Raw genomic sequence first — 25,786 nt, forward strand, 5'->3', positions numbered from 1 at the left:
TTCGGCCGCCGGGCCGTGCGCGCACATCTTACCTGCTTGGCGGACTCCTCTCGGTTATTCTATCGGTCGGCTTTGGCTGGCTCATCCATTGCCCTCTACCGCCGGTCGTCGCCGACAATTTCACAACACCAACGAGGACTCGGATACGGGATGGACTTCCATGAGGGATCCTTGCTGTGGGAGTGGTGGCTATGTTGCCAACTCGATTGATACCATCACTCTGCCATGCCGGCTCGGTGCTCTTGGACACACAGGGATATGCATATTTGCATCCAGGATGGAGACAACAGCGATCGATTCCACCATCGAATTGAGGATAGCGTGCTGTATTTCGTTTTTCCCATAGTACAGTCGGTCCAGAAAGAACGGGACAGCCACTTCCTGGCTTCAGCGGCCTGCAGCCTGCCGAATTTCCGTAGGCCCCAGCAGGCAAGCCGTGCGATTGTTTCCCGTCCTGGTTGGCAATCGAGTGGTTTTGGTTGGTTTGGGAAGCACAGTCTTGAATACACTCGGTCGATCTCCTGTGGCGATGTGGGAGTGTGGTGCATCCACCATCCTCTGGACAGTTCCATGATATCTCGATATCAAGATGCTCGACCTTCTCGAGTCGCTTGGCTTCCCGGCATGTGAGCATACCTGGGATGTGTTGAACTCGTTCACCGAGCACACATGGGTCTTGGAGACGGATCGGTCTGGTGGTCGTCTCTGGTGGTGGGTGAACTGCTCAAAGTACTTGGCAAACCTGAGTCTCCTGGAACTGGATGCATATCCCTTCGCTTGCTTCTCGGTGGCATCGTAACGCAGAATGGTCATGGCCAGCGCGCGATGGCATTGGGTTACAAAATAGTTGCTCAATGGTCAAAATCAAGGGTGTCCGTTATTTATTGGATAGACTGTAGTATCATGTAGACTACGAAACGACACAGTTTTCCTGGTCGCGTCGCCCTCGAGTGCGTGCGAAGGACTGTCGCTGGCTGAGCGCAGGATCGGTATTGTGCTCGGTGGGCGGTCGTGAATGAGTCGGGGTTTGGGTTGGCGGAGGCGATGCCACAGGTGCAGGTGACGGCGAGCGAGCAGATGCTGATGGGGTGGCCTGGCTGGAGTCGGAGCCATTTTCTGTGGCTGGTGGTGTCCGTGGAATGCTGTAACCCCTTTGCGGTGAAGCCGGCGTGGCGATATGTGGGCCGTCACCAACGATCGGGCTCGTCTGTGGTGCCCCAGGGGAGAGAGCTGCTGGGGACGACGGATGCTGACGAGACATGGGCGGGGAGCGCAGCCAACCTGGTTGGCTTGACGCTGGAAAGCTGCCTTGGGTTGGAAGGGACTGCAATGCCGCCTGTGGGATGATGGGGGGCTGTGCCCTGGGATCGAAAGCCGGCAGAGCTCCGAAGGATCGAGAGTTTGCCATTGGGGGTGAGAAGCCGCCGGACTGCTTCATAAGCGTCAGCATCTGGACAGCCATTGCTGATTGGGTGACCATGGGATGCGCCGAGCTGCCCAGTTGCCTGATCATAATGTCCATGCATTCCTGATGATATTCAATCGCATCGTCCAGCCGACCGCAAAACTGTGCTGCTTCACCCATCCCACGGAGAATGATTGCGATCTGCATGTGGTTTCGGGTACCAAAGACTCGCTCGGCCGTGTCGACAGCTTGTTTCATGTACTCGAGTGCCCTGGGCTGCTGACCTTGTGTTGCGAGAACGACCCCAATCTTCTGCAAGGCATCCAATGCAATCATGTTGTCTTGAGTACCAAAAGCCCGGATGGAAATGTGCAATGCATCTTGGAAATGCGTCAGAGCTGCCTCGAATCGACGCCGGAACTGGAACTCTATCGCGCCCACAGATATGGATATGATGGCAGCATGGACGTTCGCCGAGGCGTCGAAGGAGGACTCGATGATCTGCATCGCTTGCTGGTAGTGCCGAAGGGCCTCGTCTATTCGGCCTTGTTGTTGTGATGCTTCCGCCATGGCCATAAAAACAGGGATCATATCCGGGTGGCTTGTCGATCCTGAGAGCTGGGCCAGGGTATCGATGCACTCGCGGAGATATTTTGTTGCCTCTGCGAATTGACCACGCATACAGGCGGTTCTACCGAGCTCGCAGAGAATGCCGGCGACATCGGGTCGAATGCGAGTTTTGCTCAGCCGCACTGTGATTTCCAAGGCCTCCTGCAGCTGCTTTCGAGCGATATTGGGCTGATTCCTCCCATTAGATAGCCGACTAAGGTTTGTAAGGCACTGGGCAACGACAAAGTCTTCCCGCGTCCCGGCGGCTTGGACTGCTATATCCATGGCTTCGTCTAGCCGCTTCTTTGACTCTTCCGGCTGCCCGCTGAGCATCAGGATTCGGGCGATTCCGATCAACGCCGCCGCGACCATTGGATGGCTGCGGGTACCTTCGACTCGAGTCATGACTTCGAGGGACTCCTCCAGATACGCCAGTGCCTCGGTGAGTCGGCCAGACGATATGTGCAATTCACCAATCTGGTTTAGGATGGCGGCGGTGCCATGGGTCTCCTTTGAGCCACCGACTTGCTTAGAGGCATCCAGGGCTTCAAAGTAATACTTGGCAGCATCATCAACTTTTCCCTGGAATTGATGCAAGTTGCCAATGTTGACCAAAACGCTCATTGACATGCTGTTGTTGATCGACCCGTGCAAACGGATTGACATCTCCAAGCTCTGGTTCAGGTGTTCCAGGGCTTCCTTGTAGCGGCAGATGGAGCGGTAACTGCTGGCGATATTGACATGTGCAATCAAAATGGCTGGGTGGTCTTGACTTGCAAATACTTCAGTCATTATATCAAGCGCTTCCTGGAAGGAGACTGCGGCTTCGCTGACCTTGCCCTCGAGTACCAAGGCAGACGAAAGCCCAACAAGGGTCTTGGTGACAGCTGGGTGTTTGCGCGTCCCAAACACCTTAACCAAGATTTCGACTGTATCCTGGAAATACTGGATCGATTCGCTATGCTGTCCACTAAAGCATTTGAGAAATGCAATCTCTCCAAGAGCTTGAGCCACGATGGGGTGTTCTTTGGATCCAAGGACTTTGACTGCAATGTCCATCGCTTCTTGGAAACACTCGAGGGCTTCGCGGAGTTGGAACCGCATCGCGAGCACCTCTCCGTACACCATCAACGCTTGCGCAACGTATTGGTGCTGGCGACTGCCGTAGATTTTCACCAGTATCGCTATAGCATCCTCCAAAGCATTTTGGGCTTGACTGAACTGGCTCTTGATCTTGTATACCTCGGACATCTGGACCAGATTGCGCGCAACTTCCAGGTTCTCTCGGCCTCCTAGCAAGTCCACAAACATATTGATGGATCTATCGTAGCACGACAGGGCATCGTCAGGTTGACCTTTGATCGTCATGATTCGTCCCAGCATCATATTGTTGATGGCAATGAAAATATGTCTCTCCCCACCAAAAACCTTGCAAAAGATCTCGCTTGACTGATGGAGATGTTCGGAGGCCTCGGCATACAGCCCGAGCTCGGCTTCGATAGAGCTGATTTGACCCAAGATCGAGCCGACAATAGGGTGATCGCGTGTGCCAAGCGCCTTTTCTGCGACATCGAGTGCCTCGTGGAATCGACCCAGCGCTTCTGGATATCGGCCACAGCTGCTGTCGATCTGCCCAAGCCCGCACAGGACTTCTTGAAAGCCAATATGCACTCGGTTTGGGTACAAATGCGCAAGGATGTCGTATGATTCTTGCAAGTATTTTTCGGCTTCATCAAAGTGACCTTGGCTCCATTTGATAGCACCAAGGGCACCCAAGATTGTGGCTACTGTCGGATGGGCTATCGAGTCTAGGGATGTGGTCGATATGACGTACGCTTCGCGGAACAATGCTTCCGATTCTTCAGAGCGGCCTTGTTGGAAGCGAAGCTGACCGATTTCCATGAGTAAACTGGCTACCTGGATGTGCTCCCGTTGGCCAAACACCGCAATCAGGATCTCGAGCGCTTGGTCAAAGTACATCGAAGCTTCGTCAAGCCTGCTGTGGAAAAGCGATTCCATGGCCAGGAGCTTGAGCGTTTCGGCAATCGCTGGGTGATTTTTAGTATTGTACACCTTCTTGAGGATCGAGAGGGCCTCTTCAACATGATCGTGTGCGCAGTCATATTGACCAAGAGTGCTTTGAATGATCGCCATGTTTGTCAACGTCGCGGCGATCATGGGATGCTCTCGACTTCCATAAATTCCAACAAGAATGTCGATGGACTCGGCAAAGTGCTTGAGGGCATTGTACGGGTTCCCTTTGATTCCCTTGATCCAGCCGATTTTCTGAATTGCTACCGCTGCTTCCAGCGTCTTGTCCGATTTCAATACCTTCATTGAGATATCCAAGGTACTGCAAATGGCTGTGTTTGCTTCGTCAAAGTTTCCCTTCATGTATGAAACTTGGCTCATCAAAGACAGGATTGCATTGGCGTCTTGGTGTTGCGCCGTTCCGTAAACCTTGAGGGTGATGTCCATGGATTCGTCAAGGTACCGCGTAGCTTCGTCCAGATGTCCGCGGTGTGCCATGATGGCTGCGAATTTCATGAGAATCTTCGAGACTATAGGATGCTCCCTTGTTTCAAACACACGGACAGAGAGCTCGAGGGCTTCGTGCAGATACACTAGTGCCAAGTCATGGCGGTCCGTCGAGATGTATATCTCGCACACCGATAAGAGAGCCTCGACGACATTCGGGTGCTGTTTTGTGCCATAAATACTCTCCAACAGGCTCAGGGACTCTTGGAAGTGTCGGAGAGCATCTTGGGGCATGCCGATATATAGGGTTGCTTCGCCAAGTATGAGCAGAGCATCCGCAGCAAATTGGTGCTTCTCGGATCCATGATAATTCTGGGCGATCGCGAGCGACTCTTGGATGTATTGAATAGCATCGTTGGAGTGTCCCAGTTTGAGGAGAACTTTTCCGATAGCGGCGAGGCCCTTTGCGACATCAATATGGTGTGGATCGCCATGCGAGAGCGCGGATATGCTTGCTGCCTCCTGAAGATACTGCAATGCTTCTTCGAGACGACCCTGCATCATGGCAATGGTGCCGAGTCCTGATAGGAGATACGAAATCACGGGACTGCTGCTTGTTCCAAAGCCTCCCCGGAGGATTGCCAGCCCTTTCTGATAGGCTGAGGCCGCTTGATCAAGTTGGCCGACGGCGCAGTATGCGTTTCCGAGAAACAAGAGTGTATCCACAGACTCTGGGCACTCTTGAGATCCAAAGACGGCTTCCAAAACAGCAAGGCTGTCGTGAAAGTATTTGATGGAGTCGGCCAGGCGACCTTGAGATAAGGCAAGCTTTCCAAGGGAGACCAAGGTCACCGATACGTCAAAATGGTTTCGGGTCTCATAAAACAGTATGGACCTCCGCAAGCAGGACTCAAGTATGGCTTTAGCTTTTGGATAGTTGGCACGAGCAGCCGAAACCTCTCCCAGAGTCCGCTCCAGCCGAGGATGTAAAGCTGATGAGTATGACTCGGGGATTCTGCCTTCGACAAAGACTTCAATGTGTTTTCCGAGAGTCAAATACTTGATACTCCGGTGATGATCCGATTGTGTGACGAGAACAGTGCCGACATCGTGCTCAATCTCGTGCGCTTCGAGCTCGCCATGTTCGACAACCCACTCGTGGGCGACTCTCTGCGTCAACAAGTGCGTGTAGTACTGCTCGTCGGGCCCGGGCCGGAGCAGACCACTCTCGCACACCATCTTGACGAGATGGGCAGCTGGACAGAGATATGGGTCGTCAGTCACCATCAGTCATTCGTGCGTTTGTGCATTCATCGCCAGTTACTCATCGCCTGGGCATTCGCTTGCCATTCATCCACGCCGTCAAGCATATTCGCCCACATCCCTCGCACAACTCTGCCGTCACTCACTCACCATCGGCCGAGAGCTCCATCTTCTGCGCAATCGCTGTGATCAGCTCGAGAGGAATGTCGTCTGACGCCAGCAGGCTGATCGCCCCAAACAGCCGACATGCCTCGACTCCCACTGCACCCTTCTTCAGCAGCGTGCTCATCGACAGATCCACGATCACCTTGAGCGACGACCGGGTCTCGTCTTCGCCATCCTGCTCCTCGAGTGCCTGGGCAAACTGCGCCTCGATCTCGTCGATCGGCGTGTCGTTGCATTCGGCATAGATCCGCACCGTCTGGATCACAAGCGGATATCCGTTGATCCGGTCCATGAGCTTTCGGAGCGTTGCTCGGTCCTGGTCGGTGCCCACCTTCTCGGCAATCATTGGCGATGTCGCCAGGATGTAGTCAAAGGCTGTCTCGCTCTTCCACGACTCGAGGCGGAGTGGAGCCTGCTGGAAGTCGTCAAGCTTGGCCCCGAGGGCCGTGAGGAAGGGTCCTTCGTCGAGAGCCGACAACCGGGTCGTCACAACGACGTCGCCGCTGAATCCGGCCGCGACAGAGTGCTCAAACACCGAGTCGACCACGGCCATGTCGTCCACATTGTCGAGGACCAGGAGATACTCGCGGCTCTGGGAGAGGATCCGAGAGGCATGCTGCTTGATCTCGCCGGGCTTGATGTGCGGAAAGATGTCGACCAGGCTGTCGAGGGCCGTCGATTCGGTCGCGCAGTTGACCCAGTAGATGCGGCTGTACTGCGGCTTGATGCCGACAGTTTCGAGCTTGAAGCCGTCGAGTTCGCCGTCGTTGCTGACGGCAAGAGTGCCCATCATGAACTGGAGGAACTGGCGGGCCAGGACGGACTTGCCCATGCCGCCCATGCCCGAGACGACGGCGCGACCAGTCAGGGTGACCTGACGAAGGAGCGAGTCCAGATGGCCCATGTCGCCGAGGAACAGGTTGTCGACATAGTACTTTGTGGGGATGGCGTCGCGGAGACCGGGGTTGGAGAAGATGGGGCTGAAGAGGGTGAGCAGACGGTAGAGACGCTTGTGGGGCTGGTCGGGGCGGAAGCCGTACATCTGGATCTGGTTCATGCGGTCGATGGTGTGCTTGAGCGAGGCAAACTTGGGGTCGCTGGGGAAGGACATCATATACGGCTTGAAGTCAATGTAGCCACCCTGCGAGAGCGAGCGAGCGAGCGAGTGAGTGAGTGAGTGAGTGAGTGAGTGAGTGAGCGAGTGGCATCCGATATGGGCCCTGCATATCAGATCATGTCCGATGATGGCATGATGCCAGGTCGTCCAGATGGATACCCACATCCTCCAGAGTCGCAATGCACAGCGGCAGGACAGGCAGGTCTGGCTTGGCATCCTTGAGATCCAGGGCTGTCCTAATCTCGTCGACGACGCTGTCGGGCTCGCCCTGGTCGGCGAGTTCCTTCATGCCGTTCATGGACGACTTGCTGACGAGCAGGACGGCAACGGCGCTGCCGGGAAGAGCATCGGTGGACACGCCAGCTGTTCCGTCGAGACAGTCCGAGTCGAGAAAGACCGAGATGGGCTCGCCATGGCGACGCTGGCCGACCGAAGCCAGGAGGCGCTTGAGGTCTTGGGCAATCTGCTCGTCGGATGAGCGCCGATGCGAGAGGAAGAAGGCATGCTTGGGCCCGTGCGTGGGGCACTGGAACGGCTCGCTACCAGCGGCAGACGGCATCGTATGCGATGAGTTGAGCGATGGGAGAAAGCAAACCGAGTTGGACTGGGTGGCTGATCCAGGATCGAAAGCCAAAAGTGGAAGTGGGCTTGGTGACACAACCGAATGGCAGTCATGTGAGCCCATAGACGCAGAAACGTCATGACCATCTGGTCCACTCGTTTTCTGTTCTGCACCCTCCCTCGTCATCTCAGATGCGAGCTTGAGTGTTGCACTGAAGGTACTGTGGCTGAGCGGATCCATGGGAATGGCAATGCTGCTTCGCTCATCAGCCAAGACATTCAATCCCAGCATTCACTCCCGTGATGAGGCTCAAAGCAGTTCCCCCGCCACTGGATGCAGAGTGATGTGCGTGGGTCTGTTGAAGTGTATCCAGGCTGTGCTGGATGGAGTTGGTGAGCCACAAGCGACCGACTGAGTGTATTCAAGACCATGCCTCCCAAACCAATGAAACCCAAGAGATTGCCAACCAGGACCAGAAACAGTCGCCGTTGGGGCCAACGGAAGTTCATCAGGCTTCAGGCCTCTGATGCCAGAGACAAGGGACACTGTCCGCTTTTTTCTGCATTGACTGTGGATCGGTAGTAACAATAATATCTATAAATTGCCACGAAATGGGCTTCAGTACTTTCACCTACACCATGAGTGCTATATGAGTATGATCATTATCCAGAAATGCTCCTGGGGGCTCCTTGGAGCCAACATAGACACCTCTCTATCAGGTTCCTGGCGATTTGCCATACTGATGAATGAAAACACAGCCAGTACAGGGCGCATCGTTTGAGGACGGACCAGCTGAGGCCACGGTCATCTGGAGTGCTGGTCCATCTCATTGACGGCACGATTCCACCGGGCGGTTCAATGACTTATTGCGACGATTTGGCCTTCTTCCGCTTCTTCAAGGAGCCTGAATCAGGGTCCTGCCGCGCTACAGTCTCCTGTTGCCCTCGTTTGATGCCCGACATTCGCGCCGCATGCGATGCTGGCGGCGATCCGGAGGAACACGGTAATCGAAAGAGGCGATTGTAGATTCGCAGTCCATACATGGCGTCCTCCGCGGCGTATCGGATGCATTCCAGGGTCAGCTCGGATGGAGGCGCGTCCCAGTTGGAGAGTAAGTTCGAGTTAGATTTGTCCAAGATAGCGCCATCGCAGTACATGTATGCCAGTGCTCCAAGTGAGCTCCGAGGAAGGCGAAAGGGCTTGACGGCAACATCCAAGTCGACAAGATTCGATACCTGTATGGCCAGTCAGCCCAGGCGTTAGTGGCGAGCGGTGCGGTTTCGGGCTGGATTCTGACAAGCACATACACAAAGTGTCCGAAAGGCCGGCATTCAGGTCTCCAGAGACCGAAGTGATGATGCAGGCCTACCTTGATGTTGTAATGTGCGAGGAGCGTTTCGGCATCCTTTGAGGCGCTGACGCCGGTTTTGACGATGGCGTTGTTTTCCAGCAGCCCTTTGAGGTTTTGAGGAATATTGGTGTGGCTGAAGCAAAAGCTTGGTCGCATCTCAAACGATCCATCGGGTAGCCGCTTTCGAAACAATTTGTTTGTGGGATCTCGTTCCCAGCACATCCGAAAGATCTGCAACAGCGGGTAATGTTGAAGGGGGACATCGAGCACGTTAGTCACGGCGGTAGCGCGGTATAGGCAACCGATATCATATGATCAGATGGCCGCCTGGATCTTTGGCCGCTGGAGGTTGCATGGTCGCCTCCTGAGGGACGACGGGAGCAGGCATTGTCATGCGGACCTGGAACACCACGGCGATTGACTCGGAGAATGCGATCTGGATGGTCGAGGTTTTGTCACGGCTCGAGTCCTGTGCGCCCACCCGCCGAATCTTGGTTTCAGTATCGAATCCGAGGATCCGGATGGAATCGATGCCGAGATAGCCCACGATCACATCGATAATTTGCGATGCTTCGCCGCTTTTGTCGACGATGTAAATGTGGGGATCGACGGAAAGCGGCTCGATGCCGAGGAGCCGAAGATCCTCCTCGATCTTGGGAAGGACCTGTTGGCTATCGTCCAGGGAGACTGTATCACTGGCTATCCACTTGACAGCGCTGCTCTTGGCGGATTTCGGCATTTGCTTGGTGCTGCGATCTGGATGTGCACGAAGGAGCAAACACGAAAGACTCTGGCGATCAAACCACATCTCTCTCTCTCTCTCTCTCTCTCTCTCTCTCTCTCTCTCTCTCTCTCTCTCTCTCTCTCTCTCTCTCTCTCTCTCTCTCGTTCTCACTGCTGCGCGTCTGGCCAAAAGTCGATTCCAAAGTGATCTGGACCAAATCTCCGTCTTCTGGCTCCAAGATCTGATCACAAGTCCATCCACCCATTTGTGTCGTCAAGAGCATGCCCCCCACAACGGATCTCTCTGGCCAAGAGACAGATGTCGTCGCGCCCATCCCCATCGATGTTCGAAGCGTCCTCGGCTCGATCGTCACCAGTCTTGCTGATATCGGCATCAAGCCCAGGATCGAGACGCCGGAGCTGACGGTGTTTCTCGTACCTCCGAAGCAGGCCAACTTTGTCCTCGAAAAGATCATACAGCACGGCTCGCGGCCCACGATCCTCAACTTTGCTTTCCCCGTCGCCTCGGTCACCTTCCAGCAGGGAGTCCGCCCACCATCCGAGCCACCCGCGCTTCTGCAACTTGGGTTCACCGAGAGCTTTGCTGTGCTCGTGCAAATGGACAAGACCCAGATGCGATCGTTTCCACGGCTAAAGTCGTTTATGCAAGGAATCCACGTCACCAAAGTCGGAACAAATCTCGCCAGTGTCGCAGGCATTCTGCAGAGTCACTTTGGGATCTCGGTATGGCTCTCGAGCTGGTGGCCAGTCCTCATCTGAAAAGTGGGTTGATTCAGCGGCAGGCTCGTATGGAAAGCATCAGTGTCCATGGCGAGTGTCGCTGGGCAGACGGCAGCTTGTATTGACTGTTCCCTCGGGACATATATCCAGATTACCAGCACACTGGATCTGACCAATGTGGCCGCATCGCTTGGCTTTACCAACCCGAGTCGGCAACAGCTTGCTCGCGAATTACTTGCATTGAGTCCGCAACTCAATGAGGGCTACGATTGGGATACGGGCCTGTCCGGTATCGACAACGAGACAGTAGCCGCTGCCGGATTAGATGCAGTCTTACCGACACGCCTCTTCAGCAAGCTCGTACATCCGCCCGCACGGATTCCCTCGTTAGATGAACTTCCATCACGACCAAAGATCAAGAGCGGATTCCACAAGCTCATGAAAGAGCACTATACCAACGACAAGCTTCGACAAAGACGAGATGACAAACACATTACAAATCCCAGTTCGTCTCCTGGTCCCAGCTCTGCTGCAGACAGCTCTGTCGACAGTACCCACGCTGTCGTGGTGCCTTGCCAAAACGATCAACAAGATGCTATCGATGACTCATCTCGTAAATCAAAGAGACCCTCGGAGAGCGATGCCAGCAACAGCAGTGGTGGAAAAGCCAGTGATGGCAATGCAGGCCATACCTCGACCGGGGATGCTCCGGTATCAAAGAAGAAGAAGAAGAAGAAATCGGCTGGCAAGTCCAACAACCCCGACGGTGATAAGGATGATGTCGCCGTCCTGTCAGAGCTCACTGCAACGACCAAGTCCAAATCCAGCACCCACGACGTCGCAGAACCGAAGCCGAAGCGCAAAAGCAAAACCAAGAATGCCCAAACACTGTCAGCAGCATAACGCCTTGTTGGCGATGTGAGTGGAGCAAGATGACTAATTGGCTATCAATATCGAAATAGATTGGATGGTGCGAATTTGACTGTTCAAGGGTGTAAAAGGATTGTATTGAGCATTCACAGAGGGTGGATTTGGAGGGGGACATCCGTCAACAGGTAGAAACCAGAGCGGTGGCGCCGGATCAACCAAACGGAACAGCGATGGTGGCGATCCAGTGGAAGCCATGATCACCACTTTAACCAACAGAGCTCAAAACGAAGCCGACAACATTTGGAAATTCGAAGAAGAAAACCTTAGCAGTGGAAGTAAAAGAAAAAATGGCGAACGAGGGTGGGTGAGGGGGCGAGAGGGCAACCCCCTCATGCTTTGCGACAATGTGGCATCGTCGGATGGCTCAAGCCAGGATAAGCAGAGATGTGTCCTTGCTGCACTGGTCAGACACCGGGGTGGGCTTTGACACCAAGCAGAGATTTGGCAGCCACTCTATCCGGCAACAGCGCCAGGGAGACTACAGGCAGGAATCAGCACAGAGAACAACGCCACGATCCCACATAGCGACTTTGAGGGTCTTGATACTCAAGACCCAGATGGATCTGGGGATCACCAGGGAGGGCGATTGCGCAACGACTCGACTGCCAGCCACGGAATGTGGGCGGATATGCCAAGAGTATTTGTTGGATTGAGGCGCAAGGGTGGTGCCGTCGTGCTCGATCGAGGAGTATGACTCGGAAGACTCGATGAGTGGTCTTGACTCAAACAGGCGAGGGTGATTTCTGACGATCGCTCCAGCCAGCACAGAGGCAGTGGACAACGGGCAACGGAGATATCACCGGTAGACGGTTTCGGGCTATATCCATCCCATCCATCCCTCGTACATGAGCGCGAGGTTGTCGACGTTGGTGGCTTGCTGGACGATGAGATTGACGTGCTCCGAAACGTCCATTTTGCTGTACTCGCCCTCGATGCCATCCAACTTTGCGCGAACTCGACGGAGCACGTTCACTGCATAGGCATTTCTAGCTTGAGCTGTTGGTTTACGAGATTCGCAAGTCAATGACACGCTTGGCTGTGACTTCAAAGGATACTGGGCTACATTCCCTCGATGCCCAGGTTGCCGTATGGGCCACAGATCCCACACAGAGACGCTGCACCATACCTTTGTACACAGGAATCACTTCGTTGGCTTCTATAAAGGCGACCGGGCTGTCGTCATCGCTGTCGTTGTCGTTGTCGTTGTCATGCTCATCTGCTTCGCCCATTTCCAGGCTTCCGTCGCTGTCGGCCTGGCTCAGCACTTCCCCCTCAGGCAGTCCGGGATTGAGCTGATCCATGTCTCCGTTGGCTCGAAAGTCGTGATGCTGTTCCGGAGCATCGACATCGAACAGGGGCTGGGACGGGTCGGCTTCATATTTCACTTTGGTTTCGAGTGTGCTCATGGTTTTGAAGAGTCGGAGGAGACGATACAGATTGCTCGCCAGCTGACGAATGGTACTGAATGCCGATGCCTGAAGTGACATGGGCGGTCACGGTTACAATCCCAGATCGGATCGCGCTATCTACAGCACTCTGTCGATCGGCTACGTACCAAGCCATTAAGGGACCCAATGGTCAATTCGCCTCCCATTTGCTCGACTCTGGCAAGATACTTTTTGATGGATGTCGCAGTGCTGTCGAGGGCCAATCGGAAGGCCTGGAGATAGATGGGAGGAGGAGCCAAGTCAGTGAATGACAGGATGAAGAATGCAGGTCAGCGACGAGCACGATAAAGGATGCGGCTCAGTGATGGGCACGATAACGGTCGCATCTCGCTTCTCCAAAGCAATATGTTGCTGCTGATGTGCTGTGCACTGCTTACAGAGATATCTTGTGCAAGCTTCGAGGCGACCGATAAATCAGCTGCCTCCTTGGCAAGGCCATCCAGGATGCTCTGTACGACTCCGAGCGACTGCTGGCAGGTCGTGAAAGTGGTCTTGAGTAGCATGGCGTCATGGACAATAGCCTGCGCCATCATCGCGGTCTGGGTGTAAAATGGAAGCGTTGCGGGTGAGAGGATTTCTCATGTGCACGGATCAGACAAACCACGGGCGATGCATCGACCAGAGCAGCAGCAAACTGGCTTAGCCTCATACATCGCACTGGTCGAGAGACTTGGCCATCGACTCGATTTGTGCCTCGATAGCATCTTTCCATGTTCCGTTTCTGCGGCTCTCAAGTGTTGCCAGTCGGTGCACCAGGTCCACGATTTTGTCGTACTGGCCCTTGAAGTTCAGGTCGATGGTGCGGGCAGCCTCAAAATGGACAACGGCGCCGATCTTGTCGCACAGGCTCTGAATCTGCATGACAACGTCAGTCAGCACCACAGAGGTGTATGAGTTGTACCGGACTCGAATGCCGCAAGCACCTTACCATCTCAGTGGTCTCGGTAATGGCTCTTTGTCGAGATTCTATGCGATGTTCGAGCTGGGATTCGTCAGGATGCGCTGCCTCTTGAAGCCTGGATAACACGCAGCGCTCGTGAGCCAAGGCGTGCTTTCCGAACGTTTCGAGGGCTGTTACCAAGCGCTGCAAGACTGCGCGATCAGCAGCAAGCAGCCTGATAAGCTATGGTAGAGAGGAGCGCAAGTGCATGGTATTGTTAGAACACACAGAGAGTTCGAAGAGGCAACTTGGCAAATGCCGGATCTCACCTCCGATCCATGCGACTCGGGCAAAGATTGCCCGTCCCTTGTGTGTCGCATCAAGATATTCTGATGGAGGTGCTGATAGCGTGGAAGGGCAAGCCGGTGCATGTGCACTCGCTCTTCAAGACCACCGAGCCTCCGAGTGCCGTGCTCGTTCAAAATGGCCTTCATATGACCCTTGAGAGTCTCGCCGACAAGGCCGATCAGATAGTGCTGGTCCTGAGAGTCTTCTCCGCTTTCCTTCATCCATGTGTACGCCACGCCGCGCGCGTGGTCTATGACAGGGATTCCTGTCTTGGTTTCGAGCTCGATGGCAGGAGATGATCCAGGCTCGCCAGTCATACTCTTGAGAATCCGTCCGCATAGTTTCAGCAACGCTTTCAGGACCACATCCCGGCAGAAGAAGCCAAGATACTTTTTGAGCGCCGCCACCGACTCTTCAAAGTCGTCCTGCTCCATGACCTCTTCGAAGTTGATGGCCCGGATGCACTCGTGCGAGGGGTCATCGACATCGTATTCGAATGAGCGATAGTAGTCGTACGAGTTCTTGAAAATGGCTGCCACGGCCTGCATATTCCGTCATCAGCCACCGTTAGCATCTACTGAGGCCAGATGGGTGGATACAGCTCGTTTGCTGGACGCTTACTTTGACTTTGTATATGCTGAGCTCGATCGCAAGCGATTCCGGGACGAGCAGGTCGGCTGCGGCCAACGCAGCGACAGCATCTTCCATCGGTTGGAAGGCCGCGGCGCACAGCCCCATCAGCTCACGGAGCTCCAAAGACTTGCTACTGATACCTTGATTCCTGAACTGCGCAATCTACTCGCGGATATGGGTCCAAATGGGGTATAGATCAATGGTAAATCAAAGAGCGGCCATCTGTCCAGACTTGGCAGTTCGTGCATGCACCGTGACTGGACTTGGCTGCAGACGGCATTCGAGATACACGTACCAGCTGCTTCCAGCGATCGAGATCCGATCCGCTTGGCAGCGACCCGTTTGGCAGCTTGGACGAAAAGCCAAGAAACTGATTGACGATGGAGGGGCATTTTGTGTAATTTAATGCAATGAACTCGAGCACGGAAGTCATGAACGTGCTTGTGAATCCATGAATGAACGCTTCAGCGCTACTCATGGCATTCCGTAGTGTCTCGAGAAGCTCGATTGAGTCGTCGCCCAAAATCAAGTCCAAGCTATACTGCATGTTGAGATCTGGCGAAGCAAACAGACGAAGGGTGAGGACAAGAGCAAGAGCAAGAGCAAGAGCAAGAGCAAGAGCAAGAGCAAGAGCAAGAGCAAGAGCAAGAGCAAGAGCAAGAGCAAGAGCAAGAGCAAGAGCAAGAGCAAGAGCAAGAGCAAGAGCAAGAGCAAGAGCAAGAGCAAGAGCAAGAGCAAGAGCAAGAGCAAGAGCAAGAGCAAGAGCAAGAGCAAGAGCAAGAGCAAGAGCAAGAGCAAGAAGAGTGCGTGTAAACCATCATACGGTGCGCACCAAGCTCGGGCTCATTTTGTGAGCAGTCCCAGTCGAGACCACCGAACTAAACCATGCAGCAAAGAGCTAACCAGTGCTCTGAGACATACCGCGGATTTTGGATCCAAACACCGTGATCATGTGTGCGACGAGGAAACCGGTTTGTGCCCCTTGTGGGCGGTAGACATACTTGCCCATCACATCAACAAATGTGTCGTTCAAGTCTGTGACGATCGATGACAGCTTCAGGCCTGACAAGGCGCCCTTCTCCATGTATCCACTCGACTGCGCCAGTTGAGAGTGGAGCATGAAGGACAGGTCGCAAAGTCCAAGGACCGATCCGCATTGAAACTTTTTCTTGAACACCTCCATCGGATGTGATTGCAGGTAGCCATGGAGATCCTCCGAGGCGGTCTCTTTGAGGGTGTCGCTCTCCCTGCCAAGGACTGTCAGGCGATCAGCCAGCGTATCCACCGACGCGATGGCGTCCCTCAGACTCGTCTTCATTGTTGTCTCCAGCGTGGCTCGACGTGTGTAGACAATATGAGAGGATTCTCCCACGGTGTCTTCGTACTTTGTAGTCAAGAGCATGGACGTGCCCGCCGAGCCTGTCAAGGTGGCTTCCAGCTCAGACGCGAGGAGCCTGAACCAATCTTGCTTGAGCAAGTGGTCACGAATCGTTTCCACGAGTTCTTGATAGGCATTCCAGTGTCCCGCAATATCCTGCATAGCTTCCGTGAGGTCCGTAACAAGACTGATTTGCTGATCTTGGAGTGCAGAGAGTTCATTGAATTGATTCGGATCAAGTCCTTCAACATCTGTTGACCCTTGATCCGACCAGAATGGAATAATCGCAAATGCGGTGCAGTGCTCTAGCAGATCTTGGAAGTCGAGCGCCTGAGTATATACGACGCAAGCCGCAGAGTCAGACGGAGGTATCAAGCGACGTCCCTCTCCCCAGGCTAAAACCGATAACAGAAGACCAGTGGTCCATATCGCTGGCCCCTGCTCTGTGTGGTCGTGATACCTACCTCATGGTTCATCATCGCTGCTTCATGACGGGCCTTCCAATCGCGGTACATCTCGAGTTGATGAGCAAGCTCGGCTGCGGTCTCGTTCTCATCAGCCTGTTGCTGGTCAGGGCTCCACGACAGGCGCAACTCCTGCCGATACGCCTCAATCTTTTCCGTGACATCGTCGCGATGGTTCAGCCGTCGGATAAAGCCCTCAAGGTTACGTTGGATGTCCCTCACTGTCGTCATCATCTGTCGCTCGTCTTTGTCAAGTGCTGGCTTGAGCTCGGCTAATGAATACAAAGGATCGAGTCCGAGAGGTTAGCTCGACCGCAGAGCCGCCTGTGGCCGTCCGAACCCACCCAGCTCCAAAGCACACGATCAATACCTAGGCGCAAGACAATCAGGCCAATGTGGACATTGACTTCCAGAACGCGCTTGCGCACACTGTCCGAGAGATTGCTGGTCCAGTCCACCAAAGGATCGTAAACAAAGGCTTCGAGCAGCGTCAGAATGATTTCCTTGTTGCGGCGCATCACCTGCATGGTGTGTTCGCAGGCAATGCGGAAGGTGCCCTCGATGCCGGTGATGCCCAGGGCCGATAGAAAGTTCTGTGTTAGGCGGAAGGGCACTGTTTCGGGGATTCGCAGCTTCCTTCCCTTTTCAAAACACACGTTGTAGTCGATGTGCAGGACATCTCCGCTTGATGGATCAAAGAGAATATTGTCGAGATGGCGATCGCCCAAGCCAATGAGATAGCCCACAATGGACATGACGGCCAGTGACCGGGCATAGCTGTTTGTTTTCGTCCACCACTCGGCCGGAGAGCTGGACGAGCACCACAGCTCGCGCGAGAGGGCCATCGACGACGACTCGCTGTTAAGCTTTTTGAAGACATCGCGATGCAGCGAGCGCGGCCACGAGCCTCTTGGGGCGTTTCTTGGGAGTTTGTACTTTCTCAAGGCCACCCGGACCCTTTCGCCATAAAGCCCATGCGTCGTCGGAAACTTGTAATCGGCATCGGGTTGCTGGTTATTCTGGAGCATGGTGGCCACGTGGTCGCGCTGGAACCATCCCTTGTAGATGGCAAAGACGGGCATGACATTCTGGACCCACTGGATCATTCCGTGTTGGTGGCCAAAAGGAATCACGGAATAGCCGCGGGCATGCAGACGACGCCGCTTGGAGTCGTTATCGTGACGCAGCATCTGGTTCGTGATGGTGAGCAACTGCTGGACGCGTTCGTCGAGATGCAGATCCTCGTGGCCTTTCAGGAGATACGTGTAGTACTGTCCGTTCGAGCCAACCATGGTGATCTTCTTGGGCTTGGTCTTGGTATTGAGCACCTGTACATCCTCGAGGATGCGCTCGATTGTAATCAGCTCTCCATGAATCGGGATGCCAGGGATGGGGATCATGGATCCCTGTCGTCCAGCCAGTAGCGGACTGATCGAATGCATTTTGAGTGCCCGGAATCGGTGAAGCTCGGATCCGAGTTTTGCGTGAACCTGGTCGTGTTTGACGATGCCGTTAGCGCAGATCGGGTTGTGCGGCGATATGGATCAGCCCTGCATCATATGGAGGAGGGGGTCGAGCTGGGACAAGCTGGGTCGAGCTGGGTCGAGCTGGGACAACCTGGGTCAAACGCGGCAGCAGGGAAGGCCAGGCGTGCTACCCACCTTCTTGAATAGTGTCCAGGCCTCTTGGGGCTTCTCTACATCACTAGGCGCTTTAATCAGCATCAAAGCCCGGTCAATCTCATCCTTGTAGAGCTGCTGAAACAGTCGTTCGTGGTCCGTCGAGGCCGCCGCATGGATGGTGCTGCTGCCCAGATGGTCCAGCTCCACAAAGATGGGGTTCATGATGATGTTATAGGCATCCCGCAGAGCGGTTTCTCGGCTTCTGCCCGAGGCCGCCTTGTTGTGTGTGATCCTGTGGAGCTCATTCTCGTACCGCTGAAGGCGCTTGGCAATGTCGCTTTGCATTTGATCCAAGCGATGGAGCCAGGTTTCTTCCCACAGTACCGTGATGCGCTGCAGCTCGCTGACCATCCGCTCGACCTGGGAAACCAGCGTCGACAGCCCGTTTTTTCGCAGAGACGAGACGATTGCGATGAAGCTCGAGTCCGCTGCCGAAGACTCGCGAATCGCCAGCAGCGACCCAACGACAGCATGGTAGATGACAAGGTGAGGGGAATCGCGGCCGATGCGGCAAAGCACATCTGTGATGAGCGAACGCACCAAATGCTCAGGGTGACGCAGGCGAGAAAACAGCTGGGGAGTGACGCTCTCCCAGGGAGCCGTGGGACTATCGGCAAAGCCTTGGCGGAATACGGGCTCGAGAGCTGCGCCAAATTTGACAAACAGCCGAAGAATTCGAAGTGCCGCAACGATCACATTGTACTCGTTTGTTGAGGTACCCGCGGCATCCGCCCCGCTGTGTAGCACCTGCTGGGTTCCAAGCACCTCGTCAGTCGTATGAAGAACCCCCCCCCCAGCAGTCGGCACGCATGGCGCCAACTCTGGATATGCAGGCAGAAGCACAATGGCAGCAATGGCAGCACTGATAGTCATGTGGTGGTATCCATTCATACCTCATCGTCGGGGCAGGTTTTAGAGTCCGCATCGTGGTTGAGACGCAGATACGTAAAGTAACCCACGACGGCATTCTCGTAGTGGTCCAGGATTCGCTTGTATATGCCCAGCACAATTCCGATGACCGCGCGAACGCCACTATCGTCTATGGATGGGAATGCTTGCCGAAGGCGTGTTTCGATTGCCTGAGCAACATCCAAGCCAGCGCTACCACCAGTCATGCCACTTTTCTCGACGTCTTTCAAAAAGATCTCGGCTAGAACCTGACGCATGGTGCTGGTATCGACGGGCTCATCGCCGCCGGCAGTGTGGGCAAGAATGCATTTGAATTCGTCTTCGAGGAACACGAATTGCTTGTTGTGTGCCGCTGTCACCTCTTCAGTAAGCTTTCGTCCCAAGCGATAGCAGTACGAGGAGTAAGCGAACCAGACCTTGGCAGATGCCGGATTTGTGTCTTTTGCGCGGATCAAACTCTGGGTCGCGAGATACTCAGCAAAGCGATAGTGAGCGTGCTCAGCCCCCGTTGTCAAGTCTCCGGCTTTCTGCGATATTTCGGGGGAGGCACAGATGACCACCAGATTCTCTACCAATCGCGAGGACACCTCACTTTCGAGGTCGATACTGCGTGTCCTCTGGGACAGGTAGAGCAGTGCCTTGGACAAGATTGATGGGGCCTTTGAAGCTGTATCGACATTGGCAGAGGCGGCCCAAGTTGCCAGCTTGGCGAGCGATCCGAGGAACTCGTCAACTTGGCCGCATTCAAAGTGCGTCTTGGCCTTTTGGTAAATCCAATCGAACTGATCGATGTGCATTCCGGCATCCAGTTTCTCCAGTCGCCTCAGGGTTTTGATCGAAAGCGCGTGGCATTCGGACTTCCGGGCAACTTTGGCAATCTTCAAGACCACATCTGTGCATCCTTTGGCACAGTCCAAGTGGTGAGACTGGGCGAAATGGATCAGGGAGCCGAGGCGGTTGAGGTTGCTGAGATGAGACGACTCGCTGTGTGCCACAAGGTCGGTCGAGTAGCCCAAGCAGCCGCCCAACATCTCTCGAAGTGCGCCTATAGCTTGCAGTTCCAAGAACGCCGATGAAAGCTGCTCGGGCGACTCCAGGTCAACGAGTTGCAGCGCCGCCAGCACTCGCTTCTCCGCTGAGTCGATAAGGCCTAATACCGACGAAACTAAACTGTCGTCCGAACTAGCGCCGTGGAGCAGCAGTAGTGCGTCGGTTTGCTGCCTCGCAGCCCAGTTGAAAGTGCCCTTGACTAGGCCGCCATGAAGGAGCTCCACAGGAGTTGGGACCTCTGCAGACGACAACCGCGACTGGGATACACGTGGTGCATCGCCACGACCAAGTTGCCACCAGCTGCGAAGGTATTCGGTGGCGTATCCAGTGTCGAATGTGGAGGCCAGTTCAGTGCCGACATATTCAGACCGCCACTCCTTCAAAATTGGCAGCCACTGCTTCATTGACTCGTAATCGGCGAGGGCAACGTAGCAGTTTGTAATCTAAATCACAAGGGAATGTTGGTGGCGGTTTTGGCGAGCCACAAATCCAATTTCAGTTCCCAGTAGCCATAGCATCGTTTGTCAAGGCTTTGGCGGGTCATATCTCGCCTGCTGCCAGAGCACTTGCGAGCAATCCGGTAGATGGCGTCGATACAGACCTGCTTGATCAGCACAGATATTTCATGGTGGTAGCTTGGCAGATCACCCTTTTGAATCATCATCTTGAGACGGGCACGGAGCAATTCAATCGCAGTTTCGAAGCGCGCATCGGAAATGCAGCCCAGTGCCTCGATCCAGGCCACATCAATCTTGACCGTGCCCGTGACAGGCACGAACGCATCTCCTGCGGGCTCGCTTCCAGACTCGACCGCGTCCGTGGGCTTCTTGGCCAGAATCAAGCGCTCTGCGCAGTGTTCCGTGCCAAAAATGCTGTGTTAGTACCGCTAGAGGCTGCTCAGATGGGTGTAGGAGCAGAATTCCAAGGCAGGTACGGATAGGGTCCCAGCGATGTATCTCGTTTCGTTCGTGGCTTACTCATGTCGGGCTCCTTGGTCCTTTTGGGAGTGACGTCCACGGGAACGTAGGTGACCTTTCGCGACCATTGGACAAGACCCACAATGGGATCTGGATCCGTGAGCTTGGACATGGCAAGCGCCAGATGCACGATTCTGGTAGAAACGTCGCTACTCCAGGCATCCAGATCTCGGACATTGCCTCGCCGCAAAAGTCCCATCCGGTCGGTGAGAAGCTGTGATGATTGACGATCGAAGAGTGAGCACCGATGTGCAGGTGCAGCGCTATGGACGGTGGCTCTCGCTTGGGTTCGAGCGAATAGGGCCATGGACATCGAGGGACGGGTGCATGAGAACCACTGGGAAAGTGGGTGCTGGCGGCTTTACTTACCAGACTCGAGTGCCGAATGACAAGTTCAGATGAGCCCAGATACTGCCCTAGCGCCACGACACTCTTGCGGATGCGAGCAAACCAATCGTGGCACACTTTGCGGTTTGCCGAGAAGAAAGCAATCGAGGCTTTCGGCGCTGGTGGCAGTCGCTGACTGGACGTGCCAGCAATTGCATTCTCGATTTGCAATTCAAGCAGATCGATAAACTGCAGCAAGTGGCGCGCAAGTTTCAGCTGATCCATTGCTCTGGAGGAAACAAAGCGTCGAGGAAGCGGTGGTGTGAGTTACGCGCCGCGGTCGCCCAAAGTGGTTACGGTGGGTGTCGACGAGGCACAGAGCGGCACCAAGGGATTGAGGCAATCTGGATCATTAGCATGAATGACTACACCATTCCAGCACATGGCATAATTGGGCACAGGTACCTTTCGCCGTGCTCCGTATCGGACAACTTTATCCACTCGTGAGTAGCCTTGTGGACGTTTTGCAGAGAAAACTCAATGGCCTCGAACGTCTACGAATGTGGCACAAGGTTACTGTCAGTCGAGAGCCCACAAATCGAGAGCCCGTCGCACACCAGCCGGATTTACTCAAATCACTTGTACATTTGCAGGGACATAGGCTCGCGATGATTACCTGCTTCGGTCCGCCAAAAGATGTGCGCAATCTGGCAAGTATACAGTAGCGCGCCGCTTCCCACAGCGCCCAAAACATGAGGTTGTCGTCCGAGCTGATTGCCTCAACAAAAGTCGAGGAGTCTATGAGGTATGCAGAGTATGAGGATAAGTAGGCAAGTTGCAAACGGGAGCCACTCCATAGTCTTTCACTCGGAGACCCACGGTATCGCAGACCATACCAAGAGAGGCTTGAGGATACTGGCGCGCTATCTCGTCGTTGTTACACGACTGGAACAGCTTGATGAGCCAATCGCTGAGGGAGCCCGAAGGATCGATCGAGAGCAGAGCCGGGGTTTGGTCTGCATCTTTTGAGGGCTGCAGGTGCGTGGCCATGCCCAAGTACGAAACTACGACCGAAAAGTGTTGCGATCGAAACACACCCGAATGGGCTGTTCCCATCACCTTTCGCTGTGGAGGAGCAGCGAGAATTGAAGTAAGTATATGAGCTTGCCCAACAGCACTGGTGAATATACGAGATACGGACTCATATATAGCCGGAAAGCGCGTCCCAAGCACTCACCTTGAACGCCTGGAATTTGCTTGGCATTTGGCCATACAGGATCAGATCCGAAGCCGGGATCGACGGGCTCAGCCGAGCCAATAGCTTCAGGAAGGTTCCACGGACGTGAGGATCGCTATCTTTGATATGGTTCAGCACAGGGCGAACAAAAGTCTGGCGCCGGTACTGAGTGCCGATACCCAGGGGCTCCAGAACGGCATCGAACCAAGGGCTTTGAAACTGCTCGACATAGAGCAACACCATGCTGCCGATCTTGAGGCGCTTCTCTGGGTCGCGTTCGGTGTCTGCGAGCGTGGGGTGTGAGGTGTGAGGTGTAAGGTGTGAGGTGTGAGGTGTGAGGTGTGAGGTGTGAGGTGTGAGGTGTGAGGTGTGAGGTGTGAAGGCTTGAAGCGCTACGAACCTATCAACGGCATGATCAACTCAATGCTTTGCCAAAGGAGCAGGCAAAGACGATTCGTTTCCGTTTGTGTGCTCGGATTCCTTTCAAATCCAGGGAACTTGCATAGCTCCTTCATCAGGTCAAGCAAGAGCCCCACGGCCGTCATGGTAATTTCCGACTGGCGCTTGCCAAAGGCTGCGATGGCATCTCGAACAAGCTGAATGAATGGCATCGGCTTATCGTCGAGAATCAGTTTGAGCTCGCCCGAAGGCAGTTTCATGGCCGTCAGCAAAAATCGCTGGCTAAAGGACGCAGAAAAATCAGCAAGTGCCTCTGCCAGGAGATGTCAAGATCGAATCACAGCATAGATACGAAGTAATAGTGCCAATCTACAAGCCACAAGAGGCCTACCTTTTGACGGTCTCTCCTAAAGCACGGAATATCGACGAAACAGCCTTTGTCCATAGTGGCGAGCCAGGATGGTCGGCTTCAGCCCGAATCCATCCATCGAGCGAGACAAACAAAAGATCCATGATCGATTTCTTGGAAATCCCGTGAATCTCCCACTTGACGGCCTCCATAACAAGCGAGAGGTCGAAAATAAGCAAGGCAAGTAGGCCGGAATGCTCAATCTTCCAAAGGGAGGCTTCGACATCCGCAGGAACGCCTACGCTCCAGATATCAGCTGCGTCGCGATAGGGGTCAGGCAACGAATGGGTCTGGGAGTCGTCCCGCATGATCGATGCAATACACAGGAACTCGCTGATAAGCTCCTCAGGAGCGGGGTCTGGATCGTAGGCCTGAGATATGTTGGTTGCGTATGGATGCTTGCCAAACACGGAAATAACAATCTTGGAGAGCCTCAACAGTGATTTCATCATGCTGGCATTCATGCAGCATCGGATTCGAATCCGGTTCAAAAGAGGTGAAGTGAGCGGTCGCGTAAAGAACCAGAGAAGATTGGCGTCCAGGTTGGGCGACCATATGTCGATAAGCTGCAGTCAGTCAAGCCCAGACATGAGTCAGTATATGTGCCACAATGTGGCTGAGCACAACGCTGCGTTGACAGCAGACGCTGGTAGTCGAGCGTGGGACCGAGCAGAACGAGGAGCACGACATTGCAATTCGATGCGGCTCACAGCACTGTAATGCACTGCGGTGTATCCACATGGCCAAACAAAGTGAGTGGCTGGTTGGACGCCTACCTCCTCCAGCTGCCCGAGCCACTCTTCGATCGTCCGAGAGTCCAAGGGACCATCGAAGACGGGCTTGGGGGTCATCGACACAAGCCCGAGCCGTGCTTCCTCTTGCGATATAAACCAGTCCATCTCCAAAAACATAAACTTGAGGGCACGGGTTTGAAAAGGGCGGAACAGTGGGCCCACCATCGCTGTACTCATAAACTTGATGAGCTCAACGCCCTGCTTCAGCCAACGACGATCTCCGTACTCGGCGCCAACATTGTAGATCAAATCCAGTGCCACTTCAACAGTGTGCTCGTAGTCTTGATAATACAGAGACGAGCTCAGATCGAACTGGGTCTCCTTGTTGACAACGGGAAAGGTAGCAAAGCTGAGGGCTTGCAGGATTGACTGGAAAGTTCTGTATGGTGTGGGTATGGAAAGGAAAGGAAAGGAAAGGAAAGGAAAGGAAAGGGCGCGAGGGTGAGCGAGCCGATCCAGACAAACCCATTTCCGTCTCGCGTCTCACCCCTCTATTGTCAATCAAGGTACGGCACGGATAGCAAAAGCCCACCTGAGGAACGGCAGCACGGTCTCGGGAATGGGTTTGCAATTGGTATTGAGACCACCATCCAGCATATAAGTGGGCTCGGACTGAGGCTCCAACAATTGATTCGTATGGCTTGCAATGTCGCTCAGGATCTGCTGCATAAAGTTCATGGCGCTTTCAATTCGAACGATCCAGAATGGCCAGACTCTACGGAAAAACTCTGGTGGAAGCACAGGCCAGCGGTTTAATAGTTGGCTTCGACTCCATCTTGGTCACTCATTTGGGCGATAACAACGGTGGGCCATCGGCCCAATAAAGGTTGCAGCGCCCTTGCCTACCAGATACTAGCTGTGAGATCTCCGGTGGAAGTGCAGGATCAATGGACCAGCCAACCAACAAATCGAGAAATTCCTGGATCGACATTTGGCAAATCAGTAACGCGAGTGCGATCGGTGGATCGCAGTGATGCCCAACACAATCAGAGGCGAGGCGAGCTCACATCGAACGACGAGGCAAAGTTGTCGTGGTAGTGCTCCGACACAATCAGCAGGATCTCGAGCAGCTTAGTCAGATATTGGCCGGTGCTCATGGAGTCCATGAACTGCTGGACATCCAAGAGAATCCTTCGCATCACATGGGATTGGTAGGTCTTGGGGACTTGCGAGCGTGGATCAATCAGCTGTTATCATGACAGGAAATGTTACTTTTCAACGCAAGGACTGAGCACGGTGCCTCTTTCGGCCACGCTGTCGACGCCGAGCCGAAGCAGTCCACCCGACCATGCAGAGTGCGCTTGCGGTACCTCCTGTAAGATGACTAGAAGCCAGCTCTTGAGTTCGTACTCTCGTTTCTCGGCCAGATCCAGGCTGTGGCCCCGAGTCAACGCTGGGACAGAGAGAAGGTGCTCGAATAGCCACTTGATGAATGGGTGGGATTCAGACTGAAGGGGAATGCAAGCTCCGATGGTCGCGATAGCAGTTGCAAAGGCTTGCTTGAGCT

At 54.4% G+C, this 25,786-nt stretch overlaps 5 protein-coding genes across 5 annotated transcripts; 1 reads left to right on the plus strand and 4 right to left on the minus strand.

Moving 5' to 3' along the window:
* Positions 1–1,577: 1,577 nt before the first annotated feature.
* BJ171DRAFT_620837 (uncharacterized protein) lies at positions 1,578–7,596 on the minus strand (the record flags this gene model as incomplete). The annotated part of the gene is made up of 5 exons (XM_053115420.1): positions 1,578–1,606; positions 1,690–2,738; positions 3,090–5,748; positions 5,906–7,061; positions 7,201–7,596. 5 exons carry the CDS (start codon positions 7,594–7,596, stop codon positions 1,578–1,580), a joined length of 5,289 nt encoding a protein of 1,762 aa, XP_052971502.1.
* Positions 7,597–7,988: 392 nt separating this feature from the next.
* BJ171DRAFT_486972 (ribonuclease H-like domain-containing protein) lies at positions 7,989–9,829 on the minus strand. Its single transcript, XM_053109235.1, has 3 exons — positions 9,351–9,829; positions 8,969–9,181; positions 7,989–8,834 (listed from the first exon to the last, which is right to left on the minus strand). The coding sequence occupies exons 1-3, from the start codon at positions 9,756–9,758 to the stop codon at positions 8,463–8,465; spliced, it is 993 nt and encodes a 330-aa protein (XP_052971503.1). The 5' UTR covers positions 9,759–9,829; the 3' UTR covers positions 7,989–8,462.
* A 32-nt stretch (positions 9,830–9,861) lies between these two features.
* BJ171DRAFT_486974 (uncharacterized protein) lies at positions 9,862–11,391 on the plus strand. Its single transcript, XM_053109236.1, has 2 exons — positions 9,862–10,417; positions 10,565–11,391. Exons 1-2 carry the CDS (start codon positions 9,956–9,958, stop codon positions 11,315–11,317), a joined length of 1,215 nt encoding a protein of 404 aa, XP_052971504.1. The 5' UTR covers positions 9,862–9,955; the 3' UTR covers positions 11,318–11,391.
* Positions 11,392–11,966: 575 nt separating this feature from the next.
* BJ171DRAFT_117388 (uncharacterized protein) lies at positions 11,967–13,617 on the minus strand. Its single transcript, XM_053105515.1, has 5 exons — positions 13,444–13,617; positions 13,239–13,331; positions 12,900–12,972; positions 12,471–12,819; positions 11,967–12,340 (listed from the first exon to the last, which is right to left on the minus strand). Exons 2-5 carry the CDS (start codon positions 13,301–13,303, stop codon positions 12,162–12,164), a joined length of 666 nt encoding a protein of 221 aa, XP_052971505.1. The 5' UTR covers positions 13,304–13,331; positions 13,444–13,617; the 3' UTR covers positions 11,967–12,161.
* Positions 13,618–14,694: 1,077 nt separating this feature from the next.
* BJ171DRAFT_117404 (uncharacterized protein) lies at positions 14,695–25,224 on the minus strand. The gene is made up of 19 exons (XM_053105516.1): positions 25,126–25,224; positions 24,812–25,007; positions 24,262–24,658; positions 23,468–24,051; positions 23,078–23,358; positions 22,678–22,961; positions 22,337–22,565; positions 22,117–22,238; positions 21,906–21,994; positions 21,483–21,729; positions 21,114–21,327; positions 20,738–20,982; positions 19,071–20,579; positions 18,157–18,924; positions 16,866–17,985; positions 16,496–16,767; positions 15,575–16,361; positions 14,949–15,023; positions 14,695–14,815 (listed from the first exon to the last, which is right to left on the minus strand). Exons 1-19 carry the CDS (start codon positions 25,208–25,210, stop codon positions 14,784–14,786), a joined length of 7,536 nt encoding a protein of 2,511 aa, XP_052971506.1. The 5' UTR covers positions 25,211–25,224; the 3' UTR covers positions 14,695–14,783.
* Between the last annotated feature and the right edge of the window lie 562 nt (positions 25,225–25,786).

Source organism: Polychytrium aggregatum (assembly GCF_025602895.1).
Source record: "Polychytrium aggregatum strain JEL109 chromosome Unknown BJ171scaffold_2, whole genome shotgun sequence".
Classification (NCBI taxonomy): domain Eukaryota; kingdom Fungi; phylum Chytridiomycota; class Chytridiomycetes; order Polychytriales; genus Polychytrium; species Polychytrium aggregatum.